The sequence below is a fragment of the Ammodytes marinus genome (assembly GCF_949987685.1).
Source record: "Ammodytes marinus genome assembly, chromosome: 17".
Classification (NCBI taxonomy): Eukaryota; Metazoa; Chordata; class Actinopteri; order Uranoscopiformes; family Ammodytidae; genus Ammodytes; species Ammodytes marinus.
In genome coordinates this window covers 12,313,293-12,333,168 of record NC_137221.1, presented here as the reverse complement: position 1 = coordinate 12,333,168, position 19,876 = coordinate 12,313,293, and the positions used below count along the sequence as shown (strand labels likewise).

General features: G+C 38.9%; 2 protein-coding genes across 2 annotated transcripts; both read left to right on the top strand.

Moving 5' to 3' along the window:
• Nucleotides 1-6,481: 6,481 nt before the first annotated feature.
• Nucleotides 6,482-8,308, top strand: LOC307264436 (leucine-rich repeat and immunoglobulin-like domain-containing nogo receptor-interacting protein 1; the record flags this gene model as incomplete). Its single annotated transcript, XM_080045847.1, has 1 exon — nucleotides 6,482-8,308. The coding sequence occupies one exon, from the start codon at nucleotides 6,482-6,484 to the stop codon at nucleotides 8,306-8,308; it is 1,827 nt and encodes a 608-aa protein (XP_079901973.1).
• A 3,095-nt stretch (nucleotides 8,309-11,403) lies between these two features.
• Nucleotides 11,404-15,216, top strand: vps72a (vacuolar protein sorting 72 homolog a). The gene is made up of 6 exons (XM_080045786.1): nucleotides 11,404-11,751; nucleotides 12,645-12,797; nucleotides 13,216-13,336; nucleotides 13,483-13,659; nucleotides 14,142-14,286; nucleotides 14,402-15,216. The coding sequence occupies exons 1-6, from the start codon at nucleotides 11,635-11,637 to the stop codon at nucleotides 14,790-14,792; spliced, it is 1,104 nt and encodes a 367-aa protein (XP_079901912.1). The 5' UTR covers nucleotides 11,404-11,634; the 3' UTR covers nucleotides 14,793-15,216.
• The last annotated feature ends 4,660 nt before the right edge of the window (nucleotides 15,217-19,876 follow it).

Genomic DNA, 19,876 nt, shown 5'->3' with positions numbered 1-19,876 from the left:
TTGAAGAAGGACACATGGATTTTCCATAGAAATATAAATTTGAAATACAATATTATGCAGGGTCCTCTGGGTTGGGCTTGGTGCTCTTTTTCTTTTACGGGACATATTTTTCTGTAATATAATGAATGCATTTAAATGCAGTGAGAGGAACGAAGCAGAAGAACTCTGTTGTCCAGTTATCTTTTTTTCCACAGACGAGGCTGAAATAGGCTATAGACTATACACAGTGCATGGGCAACTGAGGGCAGCCCCATTTTCAAATATTTTTAAATAAACTCAATACACACTGTGCATGCCATGGACTTGAACGTGACGTGATCAGTTAACCTCGGATTACCTCCCAGATGAACTGATTCAATTATTAAGCTATTAACTATCTACCAAAACATTGTATTACTTTTATTGTATGATAATTTACATTTACATAATATGATGTTGATATCAAACACACAAACTTTAAAAAAATAAAAAAAAAAAAAAAAATTGGGGGGGGCCCCCTGGCAGTCGGGACCCTAAGCAACCGCTCATTCACTTATGCCTCGGGCCGGCTCTGCTGACCAGTGACCACTATAAGCGGGTGGGTAACTTGGAGGCAGGCTGTCCTGCCCAGTGCCCACCCAATAATACAATTAGAAGCAATGCATGGTAATGGTATATTCTTTAGTATTAATTAATTGTCTGAATTTTATTTGACATTTTCTTGGAGAGCGAATGAACAGGTCCCTCCGATAGTGGGCCTGGACTTCCACCTAAAAAAAACCTTTTTTTGTTAAAGTTTTTTTTGATTGGGTGGGCACAGCCCACATTTGGGTGGGCACGGCCCACCCTGGCCCCTGGCTAGCGCCGGCCCTGCTTGAATGTCATTTAAATATCAAAAAGTTACGCACTATAGCTTTAAAAAGTTATCCGTCTCACCCTGCTGGCTGTAGCTCCATGGTTTGGTAATCAGAAAATAGGCATTTCTTTCCCACAATGCCAAACTATTACGTTAAGAAGCTGAGCATGTAATTGCAAAGTAATTGGTACAAATTTTGGCTGAGAACTGTTGTTGCAAAACACGCCTCATCTCCTCCTCCCCTGTTTCCCTGTAGTCTAAGTCCCAAAAATAGAGAATTACCCGGAAAAACCTTAGCGCGGTCACCACTACAGGGAGCAGCAATGATGAAACAATATGATGCGAAAAAAGACAGGAGGATGTTATGCAATTAGGATATTTTATTTGGCAGAGGCTGCACTTGGCGTACATCCTTGGTTTTCTCTCCGTGCATCCGGGGTTGGACAGAGATTTGCTGATGAGCGCAGGTTCCCTGAGATACCAGATGGTAAGGTCCCGATTCAGGACCGGCTCTTCTTCTTTGGTGATCATGCATATTTTACACCAACACGACAACTCCTAATCCTGCAGGACAATTCTTTGCAAACACTTTATTTTTCATTTTAATTTTTAACTTTTTTTGAAATTGGAGTTGAAATCACCAAAAAAAAAAAAAAAAAATGCATGAAGGAATTTACATCTGTTATATTTATGAAAGAATGGGTAACACTTAATAATACATCCAGCAAATAACAGTACAGTATAATATACTTAACCTGTTTCTGGTTCTTGCAGTTGAATAGACCAATACTATGTGGAACAAGGGATTAACAATTTGGAATTTTAGAAGAAAAATACAGTTTTGAATTGTTAATATTTAACCTGGGCTATACCGTTCTGGTGAAAAGAGCTGAACCGTTGACAACGATGACATTATGCTGTACCTATGACCTAATTGTAGAATGAATTTCAGTCATACTGTGTTACCAAAACGTAATATGCTAATGGATGCAATAACAACACATGATTTTGCCCTTTGCTCATGGCATTTGTGGCAATAACTTCTCCCAAGTGAGCTAGCAGCCGGAGAGCTACACCAACATTCCAGTGAATCATTGTATTTAGTAATAAGTTGGGGAAAGGCTGGATTGGTAAACAAGCTTACCATTATCAAGGTCACAGCTTTGGGAGGCTGTAGACATCTGGAGACATAATACAGTGATGTAATGATAGATTGATTGATTGATTTGATTAGGATCCCCATTAGCTGATGCAGAGACATCAGCTACTCTTCCTGGGGTCGACACACACACACACACACACACACACACACACACACACACACACACACACACACACACACACACACACACACACACACACACACACACACACACACACACACTCATGTGATTGATATACATGTGTAGCACTTGTCAGAGAAGAATTAAATTAGGTCAGAAATGCTGCGCTGTGTGTAAATTAAGTGTTTTCCATGTTTTCCCCCACATTTTAATGCCAGTGGGACCCTTTCATTTAGTAAAGAGTATTTTATATGCATTGATTCACTCATCAAATGTATGTTAATTGCAGGGAAATTACTCTGTAAGTCCCAGGCTTTATTTTATAAAGTGTTACCAACGCATCGGAGCAGATTTTGCTGCCCTCTTGTTATTGAGACTTGCCGTAGATTAACTATTATGCTGATTCTGGATTGAATTAGCTATTGTGTTCAAAAACACCTGTACTGTTATTGTTAGAGAATATGATCATACAGAATGTGCCCACTGAAATACATAAAGATTCACACATTTACATGGCTGGCAGTCGAAGTCATGTATTGATATTATTGCTGATGGTGAATACGTGGAAATGTTACGTTGGACGTTGTTAGTGACATCAGTAGCAGATAAATCTTTAAAACATCATCCTGTAAATGCTGTTAAAAATCAATTGGATGCCTTGTCCGGTAACCAACATTTTCTGGTGACCCCATAAATCGGCTTAAATCTATTGTGGTGAAGGTTAAAATTGATTTAAACCACGTCACACCTGCAGTAACATTAAACTGGCTTGATTTTCTTCCGGATAAGGCTCCTTGTATCAATTTCTCTGTCTGGTGCCCAATTTCAGCTTGCATACTTACAGACAGCACAATAATGTCTTAATCTCTTTTTCTATTTTACGCACACCACCTTTGGTTCGCTATTTGTTTTGTCTTCAGAAAGGCCTCACAAATAAACTTGCCATGCTTTTTTTGCCCTACAGTGTGGTACTTTATCTATCTTTACATATAATGAGTAGAATAAATCATACTGTGTGCTATGGTATGTATTAGTGTTATTTTATTATCACATTCAGCAATATGAATGTTATTGTTCACGTGGGATAATCTCTTGATTCAGGGAATGTTCATAATCCTCACAAGAATTTGAAAATGACACGTTAGGGCTTTGATTTGTCCTAATAGGGTAGTTACGATGCTATTTTTGCAATGCTATACCAAAACTGATAATGGAAATCATAACAAAACACAAACATCTTATACATTAATGGTTAATCAAATGTCTTCATCAAAACCTCCAGATGGCTCTGGCAGACCACAGGACTGAAAAAAACCTTTCCTTTATTTTCCAAGTGTCAGTGCTTCAATTCATTGCCATCTGGTGTTGCTCCTAAATCTCTGCATTTGGCTGACCTGTGCCTCCCTCTTGTCATCCAGTGCAGTGTGTTGGATGGAGTCCAGAAGCTCGTGCTTATAATCCCTCAGCATGCACTGAGCGCCCGCACGCCCAGAGCCAGGTTGTTGTTGCCTTGAGGACAGCGAAGCAACAGGGGGAGCTGAGCCGCAGCATCAGCAGCACGCTCCCTCCGCAGCCTGAGTCTGTCAGAATGGGAGGATGAAGCTGTCTTGTCATGATATGTCTGTCTGTTTCTCTCACCTCGCAGGCTTCATTTGGATGTATTTTTGATCAACAGATGGTTTCCGAAGGTGGAGATTGGATAGACTCAAAGAATTTCCTCTGCTGTTAGTGTTCTACTTGCTTTCTTGAAATTCAACAATTTCAGAAAAAAACACCTGTAAAATCACCTCTTTTTTTTTAACCATCAAATTGTGAAAATGGAGCCATCACCATGACAAGACATCCAGTCTGAAGAGACGGTGAGTTATAACCCCCCATACCTCCCACTCACAAAATGATTGTAATTCTGAGCCTTATTTAAAATCAGCCATTGTATTTGAGCTCTTCAGGGCTTTTCAGGCCACAGTCAATGACTGCGATTTCACCTTTGTACACTAATTTCACTCTTGAGCTTGTGCGCTCCCAGAGGAGGTCATGGAGGAGTCATCCTCCATCATCCACTGCTCTAGGGAGCTTTTGTCATCACCATGCAGCAGACTGTGCAGTATTCCCCAGCTTCATTCCCTTAACTGTGTCAAAAAATAAATAATACCTCTAAATTACTCTAATAACCTAAATTACCTCTTTAAAAATAGGATTTTATGACTCATTAACTAAGAGAACATTTCACCCTGAATCACTTGAGCATGTTTGTTGGCAGAAATGTTGAATATTACACTCTTAAGTGGACTTTTTTTACACAAATTAACAATTTAAAATCATAAATCAATTAGGAACTTAATTAGGAATACAAGACTTATACCGTACATATTCCAAACTTGTTAAAAAAATTAATCCGACAGAATACACTAAATTAACTTCTAAAATACCTGGTTTGGCAAAGCGTTGGTCCTACTATTTTCTTTCCACCCCTTTCACACATGCTGTATGGTGCTGCATCATTCAGAAATAAAAACATGTAACATGAGTTTCCGAAACTGAGGGTGGAATCACACTTGAGGATGTTTTTTTGTTGTTATCTCTATGCAATTAAAACAGCACATTTGACCAATTCACACATATTTTTAATGAGCTGATCCCTTAGTATTTTTACAGGTTTACAGTTGGTTTCCTGCCTAATATTCTTGTTTCCATGTTAAAATAATTTTTATCTGTTCAAGTGTTTATTTGAAAGGTTGATATAAATAGTTCAGTTTATTATTTGTGACTAGTAATCTGACTTAAACTTGCCCCCACCCTCTCCCCCCTTTACATGCAGTGTTATTAAACCATTGACCTGGCCTGAACCTACTGTACACAAATATAATATTGCTTTAGCTGCCCCCTGTTGGTGGATTTAGAATTGTTTCAAATAAAGTGAGAGCCTGATTGTCTGTTCCAAAAAGTTGATGTGTAAAATCCACATTATGTTTTACATTAAAGGCAACCAGACAATCTTACTATTATGTTGTTCCTATATTTTTGCACATTAGTATCCTGTTAAATACATTCCATAAGTCTTGTGAAAAATATCAAAAAAATATATAAAAAGGTCATTTAAGTCCCCCTGCAGTGAGCTTCCACAATAACACAGTATCTGAATAAACAAAATATCAAATATTGAATATTGTCATAAATACCAAAGAATATGTGCTCCTGTTTCTTTTCACAAAGAAAGATGACATTCACAATGATGAACCAACGTGAGTGAAATGACAACCCGGTCTTGTTTTCTACATTCTTTAATTTTTTTAATTTTTACTAGACAACCTTGTATGTTGTTGTTGTTGTTGTCGTCGCTGTTTGTATTGTTTTATGTTCTTTTGTATCTGGACCTAGAGTCTGTAATAAAAATTATCTATCTATCTATCTATTCATTCATTCCTGTTAATAAATAAAACCATTGACAGGAACTGGAGCCTCTTGGCTGGATGGTGAAACTGCTGCAGTCTACAACACAAGCCAGCTTTTATTTGAATACTAAATTGCAGTGGATTTGATAGTGTTATTTCAATTAGTTTTGGGGAGATGCAGTTTTTCGTTACTTAACACTCCACAGTCAAAAAGTTTGAGGGGCTGATCTACAAAGTCGTGAAGGAGGACATAAGCTCTGCTGATTGAACTGCAAGTTCTGTTGATCTTATTGAGGTCAGAGGTTCTTATTAGTAGTGGTTTAAAAGTGAAGTTTAGCGGTTTATAGTGCTTACGTCAGAGCCCGCCCACTTTGCTCATGGCCACTCTTGCAAAACTGTCTCAAAAACACTTTTACAAACCAGATTCAAGACTAATGCTTCTACATTTGCATGTTAAACTTGCAGACAACACGCAAACAAATCCACTGCAGATGTGTGGACTTTTTGTAGTGCCAACAGCATTATTAGTGTTTACATGATCCCTGCAGAGAGCAGAATTTGTAACATAATCTAAGCTCAAAAGCCCACTTACTAGCTTTAAGGAGCTTTCAACAGCCTGTGATGGTGGAACAAATCTTCCTCTGCATGATGTATTCATTTGTTCTTTAGTGTTTTTAAGTAGACGAAAACATGGCCCTCCATAAGCAGCTGCCCGGTTATGAAAATCATCTTCTCTTTCCTTCCATTTTAAAATTCACAGATAATGGCAAATGGCCACTCTTAAACCCTGTCAGCCTTCTTGTATTTGTGTGTTGCAGGAAGTCACTTTTCCGGATTTCGATATTAGTTAATTCCATCGACCCCTCAACCTTTTAACAGATGTTCTCTCTCTCTCTCTCTCTCTCTCTCTCTCTCTCTCTCTCTCTCTCTCTCTCTCTCTCTCTCTCACACACATTCAGGCAGGCCACCAGATGTTTCAGGGGATTGCCGTCCACCAATGGCTGTGCTGGGGAGCTCTCTACCTGTTAGCAGCGGGGGTGGCATTGACATCTGAATCGCGCTGGATGTGTCCACAGCTCTGCCACTGCAACACTATGCTGCAGGAGGTGTACTGCTCCGATGGCCAATTTACCAAAGTGCCCTACAATCTTCAACAAGACACTAAGCTACTCAACTTAACACATAATAAGATCAAGACTCTGGTGCATCTGCAGTTCCAGACTTTGACTCAGCTCTCTGACTTGGATTTGAGTGACAATGTGATTTCGATCATTGAAGTGGAAGCATTTGTTGGCTTGCAAAATCTGATGACTCTGCGTCTTGCTCGAAACCACCTGAAGATAATTCCGGTAGGAGCATTTGCTGGTTTGCCCAAACTGAAGTTACTGGACCTTAGCAGCAATGAAATCCTTGTTTTTCTAGATTTTACTTTCCGTGACTTGGCTGCCCTGCAGTTTATTAAAGCAGCTGATAATGACTTAGTTTTTATCTCTGAACTAGCTTTTGCTGGACTAACAGATCTGCGAGAGCTATACCTTGATGGTTGCAACCTCACTGCAGTTCCGACAGAGGCTCTCACGCAGCTCGCTGGGCTGAGAAGTCTTCACTTTCCCCGACTGGGCCTCACCACACTACCAAACTATGCTTTCCGTCACCTAGAGCTTCTCAAGGAACTTGTCATATCTCAGTGCCCCCGGCTGGACACCCTGTCAGGAAACAGTCTTTTTGGCCTAAATCTTACATCCCTCACGATTAGACAATGTAACCTAACCTCTTTCCCATACATCCCTTTGCATCATCTTGTTTATCTTTTATACCTCGACCTCTCTTATAATCCAATTACCTTCATTCATGGGAACCTACTTGGAGACTTGCTCCGGTTGCAGGAGCTACACTTGGTGGGGGGTTCATTGCTACGCATTGACATCGGCGCATTCAGAGGTTTGGCACATTTCAGATTGCTTAATGTATCTAGAAACCTTCTCACTACACTGGAGTTGGGAGCTTTTCGTACAGTGGACACCCTAAAAACTCTGAGACTTGACAGCAATCCGCTAGCATGTGACTGCCGTTTGCTGTGGGTGGTGCGAAGGCGACTCTTTCTGGACTTTGGTAGAAATCCACCAACCTGCACTACCTCAGCCCAGTTGCAGGGTTGGAACTTCCTGGACTTCATGGAAGCTGATCTCCCGGGCCTGCTCACGTGTCGGCCACCTCGTATTCTGAACCGCAAACCTCAGGAAGCGAGAGTAGATCAGGGACACACAGTGGTGTTTTATTGCACTGCAGAAGGTGACCCCCTGCCATCTGTCACCTGGCTAAACACACAGCTAAAACCTTTATCGCCTGTTGGTAGAATACGGGCTCTTTCTAACGGCACACTGGAGGTTCGCTATGCTCAGCCTCAAGACAGTGGCACCTATCTCTGTGTGGCATCTAATGCGGCAGGCAATAGCAGCCTGACGGTCCGCCTGAATGTCAGAGCCTTTCCATCTTCTAAAAAGCCCTTTCGTCTTAAAAGTTGGTTTGCCTTTCCGTCTGCCACTCCGGGTGCGATTGGAAGTCAGACACTCCCATTCGAATTCAGGACATTACTGATAGCAGGAACCATTGGGTTTGTCTTATTTTTCAGCTCTGTGAGTGTATGCTATGTTTTCATGTTCTTCTGGAGTAAGAGTAAAGGACAAATAAAGCGTACAGCCACAATAGCATATATACCACCACGAAGCGCCCTTTCAAGAGGTAAAGGAGGAGGGTCAGGACACGAACCAAGCAAGTTCACCATGAAACTAATATGAGTCACTTGGTGCATTGTTTTTAAATGGCAAAATGTCAAATTTGTGTTTTAATTTCTAAAATAATTTTAAAACATGTTAAATTGTGTCCAACAGAGGTTAATGTTGATTAGTTCATATACATTTGAGCAGGTAAATACAGTAAATTGTGTTGGTGTAAGCCTGTCTGCACAATATTTTATGTTACACTTCAGGAACATATAACTAAGACACCAATCATTAGCATAAAGTCTCATGTTTTGCTCTTTCACTAGACGGAGGCATAATGCATGTGATATTTGGAGATATAAATTATTCAGTCACTTGCTTGTTGCTTATATTCCATAGAAGCAGATTAAGAACTCAATTTAAGAAGAACAACAACTCGAATATTAACCTTATATTAAGGTTAATGTACACAACACTTGCATCTACTGTATATATTGTTATTTCAACTTAATTTGATTATATTGCTAGTTATTTATTATAGTTAGATTTACTGCTGTACTCATACTTTATTAGTTGTTTGTAAATTCCTCAATAAAAGCATTTATTACGTTTGCATAAGTAGCATAAAATAAAAATGATTGTACTTTAAAAAGTGTACCTTTGTTTTTTCGTTTGCTTATTCCATGGTTCTTAGTCAAAGATCTACATGAGAAACACCAGATATGGTAGGCTTATACATTGTGTTGGCCTTGCAAATTGTTCCACTGTGCAGATTTTTAAGGTTAACCTCAAAAAGTAACACTTAAAAATACATTCTTCTGTATAGTATACATATATAATACTGTAGTGCTTTGATATGTATTTAAATAATAAAATAAAATTAGCTCTTAACTGCTCCCACAAACCAAAAGATGTAATTAAAAGCTAACAACATATTAATGTTCATGACAACTGCAGCAAGGATCTCCATTTTATTAATGTTGTTGCCATGGCAACACAATATCTGTCTGAGTAACTATGGGAGACCATAACTAACACAATAAAGAAATAAATTCATTCATCCATTAATTACAACCCAAATTAAAGATGCTGTGTGTAATATCTGAATATTTGGAGGCATCTAGTGGTGAAAGTTCTAGAATGCAATGCTCCATTGGTTACCTCTTTTTTTTAATAATTACAGAATCTACAGTGGTCTTCAAGGAAAATAAACTAGTTACTAAAGATGGCATTATGCACCACTGCCTCAAGTCTTTCCATATTATCTACACAATATGTGAGTATGTATTTAGTTATTTATTTATTCTATAGTACTTCTTCTTGGTCTTCCAACAGGTGCATTTCCCCAGGAGACCCACTTAAAAATACATAGGCCTATGGCCATTTAGTTTGTCCATTCAGTTCTACTGTAGAATCATGGCATTGCAAAATCAATGGCAGCCTCCATGTAGGGGGACCCGCTCTTTCGTAGATATAAAGGTCTCAATCTAGGGATTTAAAAGAATAAAAACTTTTATTTTTAAGGAATTATACACTAGGAACATACTCATGAATATTATGATTTTTTACTAAGTCTGTCCCGAAAAATGCCAATACATTTTAAACACTGCCCCTTTAAATGTATCATACCAATATGTAGGCTATTTGCACACTTTCGATAATGGCATTTAATTTAATTTATTGAGTAGGCCTAGGCCTAATCATATAGCCTATATTGATAAGAATATAGGCCTATATATTTTTTTTATTATGTTACGGTCTATGCAACTCCAACAGTGACAACAGTGTTAGCCACATTGTATGACCACCAGTTAATGTAGGCTTATTAGTCAAATTATTCAGATGCTAAGATGTGAATGTAAATAAAATACTGCTAAATAAAGCTATCATAACCCTTTAATTTCCGTCGGGATTTTTCTTTTGATTTTATATTTCCTGGAGGCAATAGCCTACTAATGACAAACTAAAAATGTTTTAACAGACCTCATAGCTATTAAGGTTGGCCTCGAAGACTGTATAATATAAAAGAGGTTGGCCTCTCTTCCAAACTGTTGACTGAATATGTCAAATTGTAAATATGTTGGCAAAGAGGCTAGACCAGGGGTGTCAAACTCATTTCGGTTCGAGGGCCACATACAACCTCTCTGATCTCAAGAGGGCCGGATCAGTAAAATAATGGCAAAATAACGTACATATGTCAAATCCAAATCTTTAGCTTTGTTTTTCAGTTATATGCTTTATAACTCAGCCTACATATGTAACCTACATTATCACGGATCACAAGGGATCTCTGTAGCCCCCACGAAATGTCTTAGTAAAGGTTGCTGCTGGCCATGGGAATAGGAGGTGCGGTGCGAAGAAAAAATGTTGGGGGTATTTTGCTCAAAGATGCCAATACGCACTAATGAAATAAACAACTGTTTATTTGAATACACAAATAGGCCTACAACAGGCACTGACCTTACAGTTGTCCAATTTTGTTTACTATATGTACAGGGACACATTTTGTGCAAACATGCAGACAGTACAAAATACAATTAAATAAAAGTGCAACTTCTACTGTTTTGATTTATTTTTAAATACAGAGGTTATTTGTTGTTTTGGAATACTTTTTTCCCAATTTAATTTAATTTTAATTTAACTTACTTTTTTTTTAAATGCTCAGAAATGTGTGCTCTACAAGTCGCGGGCCGGATGTTTGACACCACTGCCTAGACACTTGACACAATCAATCATCAATATTAGCATGCTATTTGGCCACATATATTGGCCTATTTACAGCCCTCAGAAAACTGCCAGCTCTTCTTAGATGCAAGTTCATCAATTCATGGCTTAAAATCCTGAGCTGTAGAACTTTCAGCAGACATTCCTAGCTGTAAGCCACGTAAGTTTCCTAACAGTTGGGAGCGTATGCGACTTGCGGATATGGCACAGGCTCCATGAAGAAGAAGATTTTTTTTTTTTTTCAGAATTGATTCAAATCGGCCGAATTGATTCGCGGGCCAGATCAAAACGTGTCGCGGGCCTTGAGTTTGACACATGTGGGCTAGACTGATGCTGTTTTATTTTTTTTATTTTGAAAACTGTTCTTATACGGTAGCCCGGAAGTATATAAACTGCTCCGGATGTGTTGAGTAGTTTCAAAGCATCGTCTAAGGGCTAATGTTAGCGGTTAGCTGTTTACATAGCATGCGTCGCCAATAAGGAAGACTATTTAGAATGTAAACGTGGATTTGAGGCGTTTTCATAACTTAAATGAATATGCAAACAAACATATAACTGAGCTACGCCGACCTAGTAGAGGTACATAAAACAGCCTTTCAAGATAAACCTAGCACAACACAAACCCGTCGCCAAACAGGCCGTTAACATTGGTTAGCTTTGTTTAGAAAATTACAGCCATGGCACTGGCTGCTGTACGCGAACCCAGAAAGACTGCGGGTAATCGCATGTCAAAGTTACTGGATGCTGAAGAAGAGGACGATTTCTACAAGACCACTTACGGAGGCTTCAACGAGGTGAGTAACCAAAGTAAGGGACAGAGTGAGCTAATAAGTTAGCATTAGCTCCCTCCAGATTGCCTGAGTTGATTTCTTGAATAGCTGTTCCAGGCTGATACAATTTAAAACGGGTTATTTTCATTTTAGTCAAAAGTGACACATTGCAGGGTTTCCACGGTTCCTTTAGATTTGAGAGTATGGCTTGTCAAGCGTGCCTAAAGCCAAAAAGTGGAGGAAAATGCATTACAAATTCAGTAATGCAATGGTTATTGTTAGGACCATATGGACGGGACATATCAGAGGATGTCTTAACATAATGTGCCTTTTATTTAGTCCCGCAAAAGCTCTTGTCATTAAAACCAACATGCCATGGTTTTGAGAGTGCCAGCCTTGCCTGCCTCACACGTTGTGAGTCAGAAATACATGCTTTAAATTGTTACTGTAGCAACTTAGTGGATAACATTTCAAGATGACAATTTTGTATCCTCATTTGCAGTCTGGGGTAATTTACTTCAAACAACTTCTGGTTCAACTTCAACTTGCGGAGGGGAATTTGGCAGCTGATGCTCTTGCAGTTCTGACGTTCTCTGATAAATGTGATGGTAGAATTGTACCCACGACTTGTGAATACTCTCCCTGAGCCTGATTTATGTCTAACCTTGAGATTTGTCTGGTGCCAATTAAAACGCATATAGCCAGCTGCACATTACATATAACTACATTACGTTGCACTAGTCTGAATAACTTCAAATGATAACAAGCTTCAGCTGTTTAAATGTTGTCTTAAAGTCAAGATACAACAAATAAAACCTCAGTGAATTTTGTTGGAATGAAAGGTAATATGTTTCATTGTATTTTATTAATAAAATGTTGTCAGTTGGCTATAATATCCCCCTTTTGTTTCCTTCCAGGAATCAGGAGATGACGAGTATCATGGAGAACATTCGGACACGGAGGATGAGGTCGACAGTGATTTTGACATTGATGAGGGTGATGAGCCAGACAGTGACCAGGAGGATGACGCACCGAAGAGGAAAAGTCGAGTTGTCACTAAAGCTTATAAGGTGGCCACAATCATTTCGTTATGAGACTTTGAATTAAGTGTACCTTAATAACTGAGAAACAGTTTGAATCCTAATGCAGCATAACATGATGTTGTGTTCTTGTGATGGAGAAGTATGGTGACAAGACAAACTATGAAACTGTTCTGTAAAGTATTTGTCCTAACCATATATGCACCGTTAAAATTCATAAAAAAGCTTATTTTTTTCCTCTTAGCAGTAGCTTAGAAAGTACTAAGTAGGCATCATTGATTTAACTTTGCACCTGTCTTTAGCCATGGCAGTTGAATTAGAAGTCAATTAATTAAGTTATGGTTTCTGATGCGGATTTTAAGTTTTCTATTAGAAAGGTTTGTTTGTCATCGTGCTTGTTTATAATGTATTTTCTGCTAATCTGCTTTTGTCTCTCTTTAAATCCAAGGAACCTATAAAGGTTGCAAAACCCAAACCCAAAAAACCATCTGAGGAACAGAAGAAGACTGAGAAAACTAAAGTGGAGCTTAAAAGGCGGATTCCACAGGAATTCCAAGATTTTGCAGAGAGTAAGAATTTTACGTGATCCTGCTTACACACTGTTTTCAAATACCTCTCAAAAACATATCAGAAAACACTTACATCATAAAGCACATGATGATTACGTCACAGTTGAATGAGGTTTTCTGAGCAGTTTGCCTTACTGACCCCTTAGCTCGGAAGTCTGTGCGACAGTCCACCAGTGAACATACCCGAAAGACCAACCTACGCTTGCAAGAGCGTCAGGATGCCCCTCGGAGACGGAGAGGCGCCCATCGTGATCGACCCCTTACCCAGGAAGAACTTCTGGCTGAGGCCAAAATAACAGCTGAGATCAACATTCGATCTTTAGGTAAGAAAATGTTGGTCAAATTACTCCAATGTAAAGGGATATTTTGTTCCAAAAGTGTTTCCTTTGCAGAAGAGTTTTTATTGCAACTACAGCCAACGCCACGAAAATACAATTGCACAGACAGAAACAGTATAGTTTACTGTATACGACTTTAATCAAGACATCAGTCCATAAGAAGAGAAACAAATGGTGCGTTTATTGGTGGTTATAGTAGTAGAAATTGAGTTGATGTGTTGCAACCGATGTCACCAGTTTTATTCAGAATAACTGAAGAAATGTAGCCCATCTGTTTGCCAAAGGGACACACAGTTATAGTAAATATCATACAATGATTCATTTAACTCATGATTGTTACAAATATTTTAATGAATGTGAATTTACAGAAACATTGTCTTAAATAGTCTTGGGACTCCAGGTGTTTCACTTAATGACAATACACTTGAAATATGGATGCTCCAATTCATGTGACTTTCTGTGTGCAGAGAACTACGAACGTCTGGAGGCGGACAAGAAGAAACAAGTTCACAAGAAACGTCGTTTTGAGGGACCAACCATCCGTTACCATTCAGTCCTAATGCCGCTGGTCTCTCACTCAGTCCTAAAAGAAGAAAACGTGGATGTGGAAGGGTACGTACATATGATCTACCGCTAGACTAAATTGGCTTTAGAAATAACTAATTACGTAGACCAACAGAGCAATAATATCTGATTGTAAAATAGTAATATTTATCATTTTCCAAAGGCTGGATCAAGATGTCCCTCAGACTGCACCACAGAATCCCAGCACACCCTCTCAGCAGCCTGCCGGAGGCCTGTGCTCCCGTACTTATATAACATTCAGCGAAGACGAAGCCTTTGAGGTGGCCTTTCCACACAGCGCCCAGTCCAGTCCTCAGCTGCCCATCCAAGAGGTTTGTCCTGTCACCCACAAGGCCGCACTGTACAAAGACCCTGTCACTGACATACCGTACGCCAACGCGCGAGCCTTCCGCATCATCCGGGAAGCGTACCGTAAATACGTGGCCGCTCATGGATTTCCAAGCGTTTCGGGAGGAGTGACGGGACTCGACTCATCGGCATCAAAGGGGTCCCGCCACAAAATGGTCGTCAAGCAGGGTGCTGTGGGAACATAAATTAGTTTCACGTAAAATGTATGAAATAGGACTGATTCTTTTTTTTTATGAATGTGTTTAGGTAGAATGACTTGATTGAGGGGGAAAAAAACCACAACAAAGTTGCTATCCAACAACATGGGGCAGATAGCAAAGTAGGCAGCTTTTGGTTTCCCCCTTTTTTCCCCCAAAAGAAATGCCCATTTTTTCAGGTGCGCCGAGATCGTTTTCCGGCATGTGGCAGTGCCATTGCGACCACTGCCATACCATGGCTTGAGCCGTTCAGTAACGGTAATGCCAGTCCAAAAGTGGTATTCTGCGACCGGCACGCCCCGCCTCCCCCCTATAATTTCACGACAGGTATTGCCTTTACGGCAGAGTTTACGGTAAAGCTAAATATAGTTGGTCTATAGTTGCTGGAAAACGATCTCGGCGTCTCTCCATTTTTTTACTGTCAAGATATTTGGTTTCTAAAAATGTACATATTTCTCAACAAAATAAAAATGTAAAACTTGGAATATTTATTTTAATTATGGTAAGTAGTGCATTTAGCATTCACTGAAACAACATTTGGTTGTCTTACAAGGGTTTTGTTCATGTTATCTTAACCTAATGTTTTTAATCTGTAGTCATGATTTAAATCTTGTATCACCTCAGCCTCATCATATTCAAATGAATTAATCTGTAATGCCCTTCACAACTTCAAAGCCTTCCTGATCATACCCCTTTCATGTAATCAAAACTGAATTAACATTGGATTATACAGAAGAGAAATGACTAATTCCACTTATATATATATATATATTTTTTTTTTCATGGACCATTACTGAAATCACGAGGGAGACATGGTAAAACTGGTCCCTGGTGGTTAATTTACCTCCTGTATCTGGCAAATTGTTATGACAGTTTAAATTGATCAAAGCTTTCCTGCCAGCTGTTGCTCATTGAAAACGTGAAAGACTTTGCGGTAACACTTTACAATACTTAGTTAATGCTTATTTAACATTAACTAACCAGTTATTAGTTAGTTATAGCTTAGATGATGTTTATTAAGCAGTAACTAAGCATTAAGTAACAGTTTATTAATGTACCCTTATTGTAAAGTGTTACTGACTTTGCATAGTGTTATTAACGGTAAAGCCCTGGTTCTACAAAATTAAATATCGCTATTCCTTTTTTTAAATGTGTAGTCTACTACTTAATAATAGATTAATTAAAATGTCCAATCTTCCCGATACCTCACTGCAATAGGTGAAAAGAGACATTTGAATAATGCCAGGCACATAAACTACATTACATTATCTGAATAAGCCAGACAGACAATATTACAAGCATTTTGAGCATATGGGATCCATTCCTGAAGCTATTATATAATGGGTTATTTTTGTTTGGTTAATAACAGTAAATTGTTGGAGCTCCAGTCTTGAGTGCCACAGCGAACAATGCTGCTGTGTTGATCCCTTTAGGACCTCTAAATGAGGGTTTCTATATTTACTCCCTCAGGTTATAATAACAGAGCAACAGAGCCGTTCTGAACAACACTGAGTGCTTGATCCCTTTGACCCATCATACTTTGAACAAGAATCCTGTCGCTGCACCTTTAGCTTCTGGCCACCTCCATCAGCATCTGTTGCATAAAACCCCACATGGGAACCGAGATAATGTAAATGTTTTGTGCAAATTTCATTGCCGAACATGGTCAAGGGGAAAAATCAACTCTTTCACATTTTTTTCTATTATTAGCAAAAGATTGAGTTTGTTTTCCAGCTGCTTAAAGGTGTAGTCAGTCAGTGAGTATTGTTGTTTATATCAGTGAATATTGGACAATTTGACAAAGTGATTTTGACATCAAGCATTCTCAAGAATTGCTGACTCCATCCTTTTAATGGCTGATAATTACGTTTGACTTGACTATTTTGGGAACACGATGAGGATGACTGCATCATGGCTGACCAATGAATCCGACCTTCAAATTCCTCTGAAGTTGCAGGTGCAAATCCTGCTGAGTGTGCCTTCATGTCAGTTCAGCCCATTAGCAGATGGTTCAGGCAGAAAATCTTTGTTGCTTTGCATAAAAGCCCCCACCATTCAGTTTTGACGTTGCTGCCAAAAGGCGCATGTTGCACTCCAACGGATTCCTGCTTCTGTTGGAACGCTGATGATTTTGAGCAGAGCATCTCGCTAAACCAGTCAACCACGTCTTTGTTCTGTGTCCAAAGTAAACATGCTGTCGACGCAAAAACAACAACTTTCATTTGGAGCTTCGACTGTCAGCTGGTCATTGATTTAAAAAAAAAAAAAGGAAATACATTTTGCATAATCTCATGAAAAACCCATATCTCTGATTCCTGACCTCTGCACTTAAAAAATCCTGTAAACCCCATAGTTGATGAAAAAAACAATCTGGCAATTGAGTTTTTTTTTTTTTTTTTTTTTGGCATATTAAGTAGAACCACATCCACGATGACCTTACCAGAACCTTGGTTGATTTAATGGAAATCAATTCCATTGGCAGATATGTGACAGGCAACATTTTTTCCAAGAAAATGAAAAACACGTCACAGCTTCGTGAAATGAAGATATCTTATAGACCAAAGTATCACATTTATATTGAGGACATTTATACAGAGGCGGATCAGCCATCTGGAAGTTTTCCTGGTTCAGCCGTCGGACTAGCGATCTTACTTGCTCTGTATTTGCTCATATACTGAGATGACAATGACAGACTGATAGTCTGTCTATTAATCTCAACAGCTTGCGGAACAGATTAACATCAAACGACATCGAAGTCCAAACAAAGAAAATCTCCTCAGACTGACGTGACCCAAAACCAAATATTGATTATATTTTTTTTATATATACATAAATGTATTTGGTAGCATATTGAAAAAGTATTAGTTATGCTAACAGGAGCACACTGAGAAAACAAAAGGAGTTCACACAATAGGATCAAAGGCTCATGGCAGGATGGGCTATAAAAAGGAGTGGTGGGTGTATGGTGAGGACTCATTGTCGCAGATAATCACACTAGCCTTTTTATGGATACGATTTATAATTTAGCTCACATTGTACACACACTAATGTGCAATTTCAACACCTACAATGCTGTCACATTCATCCACAGTCCAACTGCATTCAGCACAATGGTATCTTTGCTTTTTGAGGATTTCAAACATAATCCTTGTTTGGAGTGTTTGTTTCACTTTACATCCATACCAGCAACAGCATCAGTAGAAACTAGACTGGGGGGGAGAAGAGGCATTTATTTTATCATGCATTTTCAATTCCCTCAACCTCAAGATTTGTTCTTTGAAAGCAGCTGCTGCCCCTGCCCACACATTAAGGGAATTGCTCTGGCGAAAGAAGAAGAAAAGAACAAAACGAAACAAAAATTTTATTCCAAAACAACAAGTTATTCCTTGAAGCGATGATGATGAATTCAATGTCAGGCTAAAGACAACATCTATGGTGGATAGACGACGGATTGCTTCATATGCAGTCAGAAATATTCAGCCAGTAGTGTGTTTGTTTTACTTTATTTTAATTGTGACTGCTTCTGAAGCATTTTATCATGTTGTGCAAAAACAGAAAATACTGAGAGCTTTGTCTCCCACATACTGCATGGTGCATATGGTACCAATTGAGCATTTCTTTTTTTCAGAATAGGAAGGAATGGGAACTGCATTATCCCTGCTCTAGTGTGGTAGTTGCCATGGAGACGAGTGTAGGTGGTGTGCTGTGCTGTACTGGTGCTGTACTCCTTCCCTTGTCCTCTCCCCTCTTCTGTTGCCCACCCTCCCTCTCTCTCTCTCTCTGTTCTGCTATCTGCAACATTCATGTTAACTTTCATTTCTTCACATGTACTCAAAATCTATTTGGCTGGCTTTCTGCTGGATTCTTCTGCCAATTGTATTTTTATTTTTTTGAGTCCAAACCACTCCAGTTAAATGTATAATTAACCCCCAAAAAACTGCCATAGTATTAATTGAGATCATTGCATGCTTTACTCTGAGTCAAAAGGTTCACAAGTATGAATAAACATAATTTTTTTTTACAGCATAGATAGTAGTTAATTTAGGATTTCCTTCCTATTCTTTGATTGAAAACTCTTTGCTATTCTGCTCTGATCCCTCAAATCCTCCTGGATTTTTTTCTTTTCCATACATTTTGTTTCTTGCTGACCATCCACGTTCTTGTATTTGCTTTGTCAATCTGGGCCGGCTATTCTTTCTTATCAGTTTCCATGGAGATGTTGGTGTTTCTGTGTGTGTGTGTGTGTGAGTGAGGGCTGAGAGTGAAAGAGTGGGAACGTGTCATTTCCAGTTCATATCTTTGTGTGTGTTTTTTGAAGACTGCATGTGACGTCCCTATATTCCCAAGTTAGACAAACAGTAACCTAGCCGGTGTTTGCTTCGCATCAAACCATGTTTCATCAAATCGTTCTATACTTTGCTCTTTCCTCTTGTTCAATGCACCTGGATTACACTTCAAATCCCTATAACATTGCCGTAATAAAACCTGCACAAACTCCAATTGTAGCCAGGAAGATGAAAAAAATAATCCATTGACTCCAGTGTAACCAACATTTTACTGTTGTAAGTACTGCCATGTAACAGCCCATAAACACAACTGTGAGAACACAGAAAAGTTAATCTGTTTTCTATTTTAACACAGTGGGCTTATCTTGTTTGTTTGTCCTTGTATTTTGTTTTTAACTGATCCAACCTTTAGTGATTCACTCAGAGGAATATTACCATTTAGGAAAATGGATATCATTACCCACGTGTCAGTTTTCTAACATTAACCACCAGCTTCATGTCAGACAGAGAAAATGTATTAAAAAAACGGGTTACACCTTCTTTATAGGGATTTATGTAACACCTCCTTTATGTATGCCCACAAAATGGTCTGTGACACATTCGGGATTTAACAATTAGCAATGCACACATTTATGTAACAAGTTTATATAGATATCCAAATGCACATTTGCGTGGGCCTCCGCATCTTTATGGACAGTGTTTGTCGGACTCTCTGGCGTTTTTTCAGTGACCAGAATAGTCTCTTCTACAGACTTCTGTGTATGGGCTACTGGGTTTCTTTTTTCT